Raw genomic sequence first — 8,186 nt, forward strand, 5'->3', positions numbered from 1 at the left:
AAGGTTAGAAGCGTTCGAAATGTGGTGTTATAGGCGGATGATGAGGATATCGTGGGTAGAAAAGGTTAGAAATGAAGAGGTATTGGAAAGAATAGGAGAACAGAGGACTCTGTGGAAGTCAATAAAAAATAGGCGAGATAGGTTGGTAGGACACCTTCTTAGGCATGAAGGTCTAGTCAGAGACATATTAGAGAAAGAAACAGGAGTTAAGAGGTGTAGATGTAGACCTAGATTAGATTACTGTTCGCAAATAGTTAAGGATGTGTGATGTTCTAGTTTTAGAGAAATGAGAAGATTAGCTCAGGATAGGAAGGAATAGAGGTGAATGTCCAAGCAGTCTTAGGACTGACGACCTTATGATGATGATGATGATGATGATGAAGTTTCAAATAAAAATTGTAGAGAAATTAAAAACCTTTAATTTGGTCCGCGGTCCGATTAATTTTGTCAATTAGTTATTGCAGAAATCCCAAAAAATCTTAAAAAACTGCCTTTTCCTGTATATTGATTGTTTATTACAAAAATGACTTTTTTAACTTTTGACTCATATATCTCTCAATAAAACCTCGTTTTGTTGAAGATGATGCTAGTAATTTATAAGAGTGCGGTTATAAACTACTTCTCTCAACCTTTTTCTAATAGGGCTGCAAAGGTAGATGAATTCCAACAATATCTTTTAATGGGAACCACAAAACATCGAAGATCTGCATTTGAGTATTGTACAAGTACCTTACTGTTTTTTCCTTGTTTTACCGATAAGCAATGTTTTAATGTGGATGTTCTCATTTTAAAGTCAGTTTCCTTTTGTTCCAGTTCTCCCGGTGAAAATCCCATCAATCGGAATAGAAGCAGACATCATACTACCAGCACAGCAGCTGGGTGCCACGGTGGCACCATGGCCACCAGCCATTACCTCGGTAGACGATATGGCACATAAAGGTAAAGGTAATAACAACGGCAGTAACTATTTTATCTTACTAATGGTTGCTCGTGTANATTAAAAACCTTTAATTTGGTCCGCGGTCCGATTAATTTTGTCAATTAGTTATTGCAGAAATCCCAAAAAATCTTAAAAAACTGCCTTTTCCTGTATATTGATTGTTTATTACAAAAATGACTTTTTTAACTTTTGACTCATATATCTCTCAATAAAACCTCGTTTTGTTGAAGATGATGCTAGTAATTTATAAGAGTGCGGTTATAAACTACTTCTCTCAACCTTTTTCTAATAGGGCTGCAAAGGTAGATGAATTCCAACAATATCTGGAAAAGAGCGAATATAAAGATAGGAGACGAAAAATTAGAAGAAGTGGCTGATTTTAGATACCGTATAATATCTTGTGGAGATTACTTTGAAGGGAACAAAATAGATATTCACGAAAAATAAATAATTTTTGAAAAAACACGTGTCCAATAAATGCATTTGAACGCCTTGGTGAGGTGTTACGAATTGTCCAAAAGAATTTACGAGTTAGGCTACTTTGGGACAATTTCTAGAGAAGCCATCAGATGATGATTTCATATAGACGTGGTTAAGGAAACGTATACCAAATTATGCCTTTCCGTCCATGTCACACCAAAAGAAACCGTGTGATTTCTATGGTCGCTAAATATCTTTTGTGCATTTCTGTAGAGAACTAAAAAAAAAAACCCTGATGTCCACGCTACCAGCTCACTATAAGAATTAGAAGTGATTTCTATATCGTCGAAAGAATCGTGTTGTTGCCATTAATTTTCTCCCCGCAATAAACACCTACAGATGACGGGGGTTGTTTGTTTGTTGTTCTTGCTCTACTTGCCATGAGTTACGTTCACAAATTGGCATTTCCACGACCGGAGGCTGATAACGAGGGTGTCTTTTAATGGGTAAATTAAATCGTGAACGTTAGTATACGTACACTTGGAAGATACGAGGGTGGATTGATAAGTTTCCGGCCTGACCAAGAAAAACAAGGTTTTTAAAAATTTTTTTTTTTTATTTCTCAACATAATCTCCTCCAAGGCTGATACATTTCTCATAGCGGTGTTCCAGTCTATTAATGCCATCTCTATANTGTTAAACCCAGAAATTTTATCGGCAACTGCTTCTTCGTCAAGTAAATAATGGAACAATTTTGTTTTGCTTCCAAAATTCTTGGGTTATTGGTGACAGGAATGTTTGGAGCACGGCGCTGTACGGGTGCGAACATGAACAGTGGGTGAGGCGGAAAAGAAAAGGTTAGAAGCGTTCGAAATGTGGTGTTATAGGCGAATGATGAGGATACGGTGGATAGAGAAGGTTAGAAATGAAGAGGTATTAGAAAGAATAGAAGAACAGAAGACTCTATGGAAGTCAATAGATAGGTTAGTAGAACACCTTCTCAGGCATGAAGGTCTAGTCAGAGACATATTAGAGGCAGAAAACGGAAATTAGGAGGCGTAGAAGCAGACCTAGATAAAATTACTGTTCGCAAATAGATAAGGATATGGGTTTTTATAGTTTTAGGGAAATACGAAAGTTAACTCAGGATAGAAAAGAGTGGAGGTTCGTGTCCAACCAGACTGGCGACCTTATGATGATCAGTTCAATAAGCATGAGATGCAGCCTTGCAATACAATGCTTGTTAAGAAGAAATCTAAAAGAAATATATTCGCGTTCATCATTTTTAACATGTTTTAAAATTACGTTTCGGTCAGCAAATTAGGCTTTCTGCGTATTGAAGCATGTTGTTCTTGATAGTTTAAGCGAAATGAAAATTCGACTACAAATAACAATTTAACTGTTTTAAAAAGAGAGTATGGCTTTTGTGAATTCGACAAAATTACCTTCGCGTGAATTTTTGGCATACGAAGGGCAAATTAAGGTTTTATATGCCCTGAAAATTGTTCTTTCCGTAGGTTTATATGAAATTTAAATTGGATTCAAAGAAGCGAAATACAACCCAACGGAGCGGTGTGTATTTTTTCAAAATAGAGGAGAATATTAAATATTCGAGTGGATTTTCGACATAAATTGAAAAGGGTTTTCTATAGGTGTATTAGGGTTAGCTTTTTACGATGTGGTAGACGGCATTCCATCTAGACACGTCGTTTTTCTGGATTGTACTAAATATGTCATACCTTCAGTACATTTCTTTTTAAAATACAATAAGTATTATCCTTTTGGATGTAGACAAACAACAAAAAAACAACTCGTGTATTAAATCTGCTGTTAATACACACTACTTTTCAAGGCGATAAAACCGGAAATGGCGAAAGACAATATGACGACATTATTGCGTCTCCGACATATAACATAACGGGACATATTTCAAAGCCAACTTGCTCGAAAAATATATAACGTGTCCTTTATTGGTAAAGCGACGGCGTGGTAGTAACCGTAGGGGCGGTGGCGTCGATGTTATTAGCGTCCGCGCCGTCAAAACGCCTAAAAACGATACACAGTGGAACCGTTTACAAAAAAAAACTGCCAGGTAAAAAAGTGTAATGTAGAATTCATTAGTTTTATTTGTTAATTTTTAAAAAGAAGCTCAATAAGATTTCTTTGAAGAAAGAAAGAACGTGGATCATTGATAGACATTATTAGACAGAGATTTGTGCTCTATTTAGGTCTAAGTGAAATTGAAATTGGATCTTTTAATATGCACCAAAACTTACTTTTTTATTATTCGTAGTAGATGTAGAACAAAACACCTACTGTACTTGTAAGAAGGTAGGATTTTAGTACCTGAATCCATGGTAGAATTATGATTCGCCCTGATATGCCATGGTCTAAATCAGTGGTTCTTAACCACCCCTGTGGTCCGTGAAGCCATCCAAATTACTTTCAAACAGTTGATAGTTCATGGTAAGACAGAAATTTTATCAAAAAAGTAAACAAAATCACCTAATATGCACCAAAATTTACTTTTTCATAATCGAAAGAAGTATATAAAGTTTCGCATTGGTTTTAGACATACTTGAAACCAATTTTGGCTTCGCGGAATATGAATGCCTTCCCGGATGCTTCTATTTAGGCCAAAATCTGATTCGTTTTGAATTTAAGATTTCGTCAGTTTATAACTAAAGAATGCTTGATTTTTCTCAAATGTAATTTTTTTATATACGTACCCGAGATAAAAACGATCAGTCTCTCAGAGTCTCTGAAAGCGAGACTCGAGTCTCCGTTTCTCATCGAGTCTGTCTGTTGTCGCTGAGAGAGACAGTCCAGAGACTGTCAAAAAAAGTGTTTAGCGTCTCTGTACGAGAGACCCGAGTCGCTAATCGAGAGATCCTCATTTCGCTTCCAGTCTCTGAACGAGAGGCTCGAATCTCTGAACGAGAGACTCGAATCTCTCAATAAGTGGTGTCTCGATAGACGTAATTAAAATTTTCAAAAAGTTCAACATATTTCAGAGATCCCAGTCTTTCTACGACAGACTCGAGTCTCTTAATTTTTCAGTTTTATTCATTCAGTCTCTGTGAGAGATCCATAAAAACACCTAGACAATAACTGAGAGACTGTGAAAGACTGTGAGAGACGCTCTCAGAGACGCTGAAAGACTCTGAGAGACTGGAGAGAGACTGAAAATTTTTGTCTAGGATATATGATAAAATCGACTTTTACATGGTGATAATTAGCATTCGTAGTAGATGTAGAAGAAAATACCTACTGTACTTATAAGAACGTAGACTTTCACTATCTGAATCCACGATAGAATTATGATTCGGGCTGGTAGGTCATGGTCTAAATCAGTGGTTCTTAACCACCCCTATGATCCTTGAAGCTACTGGTCTAAATGAACTGTTAAGTCCAGAAGTTTCATCTGCAACTGCTTCTTCATCAAGTTAATAATGGAACAGTTTTGTTTTACTTCTAAAATTTTTGGGCTTTTGGTGACAGGAATGTAGAATATTTCAGTTGGGAGAAACATCTTGTTACGACTGTATTTTAGTCCATTTAGACATTTAAGTGGATATAATAACATTCTTATGTTAGCAAATTGTTGGAGAACACTGTTCTTGGTCAATTTTTGTTGTAATTCGGTTCCACTGTGTCACATCGGCATTTATAACGGGCGCCGTAATATAACGCCCAAAGGCCGACGGCGTTAAGTTCCATTCGGAACGTCATAAGTCACTCGACGAAGGCCCAAGGTCCATTATAGCCTTTGTGCCAAGGCGCCGCGTTGTAAGTTATTCGATCTGAAGAGAGCGATTCGACGGAAGGGATCGTCGAGGCATGAGGGGGTTGGGTGTGTTGGTGTCCGTCGCGAGGGTGGCGAGACGCGGTCGTCTTTTGGTCGCTGTTGTCGACGCTCTCTCGTTGCGTGGACCTTTTTATTCCTTTTTCTTCACTTTCTATCCCTTTTTGCCTGTCGAATATTGTCTGACACTTTCGCTACTGTGTATCTGTCAAGGATAAAAAATGCGACAGTTCGATGGCACTGACGACAACGGTCAGGATGTTGCTTCTAAAAGGATTATGCTGGATTCAGTAATATATACAAAAAAAAAGGGAAGATAACGGTAATGATGGTAAGAGGGGAAGAACGATTTTTTACCTATATACCCTGATTTGTTTGCAGAACAAAAAGTAGGTCCCTGAATATTAAAATGTGGATCAAATTTTCCGATCCTTGCAATCTTTAAAGTTTGTTAGCAGTTTTCATTTTTTCTTTTAGAACTTTCCACTGTTCAAAGGCTATCTAGTGCTAATTAAAGTGGTCCTTCAGTGGATGTTTCCACAAAAAATGAGCTATATTAATTTGATATAATTTTTTGATTTTTTATTTACACACCACGAATTACCTCAAATTAATGAGGGAAAAATTGTTACTGTTGTCACACCCTCGATTGGAATCGAACCCGGGACCTTTGGCTTTACGCNTGGAAATAAGGAAATTATTTTGCTTCTTGAAAAGGCTTTTGACACCTTTTTTGGTTGTTTTAAATACCACAAGAAATCCATTTTAAAAAGTTATTTAGGTTTTCTTAAACGCGTATACCTACCTGCTTAGAGCTTTATTGAATGTGGTGAATGCGACGGCTGGTCAAAGGGGTTTTCAATAGAGAAGCACCGCACTATTGAGTTAACAGTTGATCTTTACAAATAAGTTTTTGATATCCTACAGAAAAGGTTTGTTTTAATTGTATGGGTTTCTCAGCTTTATTAAAAAAAGGGAAATAACAAATAAGAATGTTTTCTTTTGTTGTAAAATTATAGTGAATAATAAGATAAGTTTAGAGTTCGGTAATCCATGTACCAAAAGCTCACGAAATCTGCTGATGATTCTTAATTTCATTTCTTCTTTGATTGATTTGTCAATCGGTGTTTCTGCAATTTTCTCTAAGAAAAACATTTCCAGCAAAAATCTGCGTACCTATAGAATATCTCCAATCTAACTTTAAGCAGTCTAAGAAATGCTAATGTAAATTACAATTCTTCGTAAATTTCGCTTAAAGGTTACAGAAAAACTGGGAAATATCATAAATTTTTACATAGGATTTTGAGATTTTCATTAACCAAAAAACATTGGTTGTACCATATTGTGGCATATGGTGAAGCTACCTTGGACCCAAGCAACGTTTATCGGTCCAAGAAGGCCAAGAAGATGCCCGTAGGAAAAATGTCATTGAAGTTCAAACGGAATCAACGGAAAATTTGTAAATTCCATTCAAAACCATTTGGCATAAATGGAAAAATAATTGTTTCCATTTACAATAATTGTGAACGACGAAGAGCGTACCGTACGTCCGACCACGTCAACAACAGACGAAAACATTAATGAACTGAAGAAAATAGTGTTGGCAAATTGTCGAATCACCGTCAGAGAAGTTGCTGAGGACCTAAGCATATCGATTGGCTCCTGCCATCCTATTTTTTACAATGACTGAAAACAGCATCGCATTAACATTGCTAAGGAGCTAATGAACTCTGTCTACGACGACCCAAATTTGTCCCAGAGCGTCATAACTGGTAACGAATCATGGGTTCATGGTTATGACGTGGAAACCAAAGCTCAATCATCCCAATGGAAGCTGCCGCACAAGCCAAGACCGAAAAAAACGCGCCAATTAGGTCGAGTATGAAGATTTACTTAAATCCGCTTCGATTGCAGGAGCGTGGTGCATCATAATACTTGCCACAGGGTAGAACGGTCAATAAGGAGTATTGCTTGTAAGTTATGCGCAATTTGCGTGATGCAATCAACCGGAAACGTCCGGATTTGTGGAAGAACAATAATTGACGCCCGTGTTCCCTACATCTGGATCCCTGTGACTTTTTCTTTTTAAGAAACTGAAGAGGCCCATGAAATGGCGACGCTACACTACGATTGAAGAGATAAAGACGGCATCCAAAGAGGAGCTGAACAAGATGACAAAAAATTAATTTTTGAAGTGTTTCGAGGAAAAAACATTGGCACAAGTGTATAACATCTTGTGGAGATTACTTTGAAGGGAACAAAATAGATATTCACGAAAAATAAATAATTTTTGAAAAAACCCGTGTCCAATAAATGCATTTGAACGCCTTGGTGAGGTGTTACGAATTGTCCAAAAGAATTTACGAGTTAGGCTACTTTGGGACAATTTCTAGAGAAGCCATCAGATGATGATTTCATATAGACGTGGTTAAGGAAACGTATACCAAATTATGTCTTTCCGTCCATGTCACACCAAAAGAAACCGTGTGATTTCTATGGTCGCTAAATATCTTTTATGCGTTTCTGTATAGAACTAAAAAAAGAAAACCCTGATGTCCACGCGACCAGTTCACTATAAGAATTAGAAGTGATTTCCATATCGTCGAAAGAATCGTGTTGTTGCCATTAATTTTCTCCCCGCAATAAACACCTACAGATGACGGGGGTTGTTTGTTTGTTGTTCTTGCTCTACTTGCCATGAGTTACGTTCACAAATTGGCATTTCCACGACCGGAGGCTGATAACGAGGGTGTCTTTTAATGGGTAAATTAAATCGTGAACGTTAGTATACGTACACTTGGAAGATACGAGGGTGGATTGATAAGTTTCCGGCCTGACCAAGAAAAACAAGGTTTTTAAAAATTTTTTTTTTTTATTTCTCAACATAATCTCCTCCAAGGCTGATACATTTCTCATAGCGGTGTTCCAGTCTATTAATGCCATCTCTATAGACTGATTCGTCAAGCTCCTCAAAATAACCATTTACAGCTTCGATTACTTCTTCATTGTCCGCAAATCTCT

At 37.1% G+C, this 8,186-nt stretch overlaps 1 protein-coding gene across 2 annotated transcripts in view; it reads left to right on the forward strand.

The window, feature by feature from the left end:
- The window catches only part of LOC108735059 (paired box protein Pax-6-like), a 214,492-nt gene that overhangs the window by 97,431 nt on the left and 108,875 nt on the right, over nt 1-8,186 (forward strand). The window contains exon 4 of one of the 2 annotated variants that reach the window (XM_025979263.1): nt 814-945. In XM_025979263.1, the coding sequence (XP_025835048.1) occupies nt 814-945 (132 nt within the window). The remainder of the gene's footprint in view (nt 1-813; nt 946-8,186) is intronic. The other variant, XM_025979265.1, reaches the window with a different exon arrangement.

This window comes from Agrilus planipennis, unplaced genomic scaffold (genome assembly GCF_000699045.2).
Source record: "Agrilus planipennis isolate EAB-ADULT unplaced genomic scaffold, Apla_2.0 scaffold20, whole genome shotgun sequence".
Classification (NCBI taxonomy): Eukaryota; Metazoa; Arthropoda; class Insecta; order Coleoptera; family Buprestidae; genus Agrilus; species Agrilus planipennis.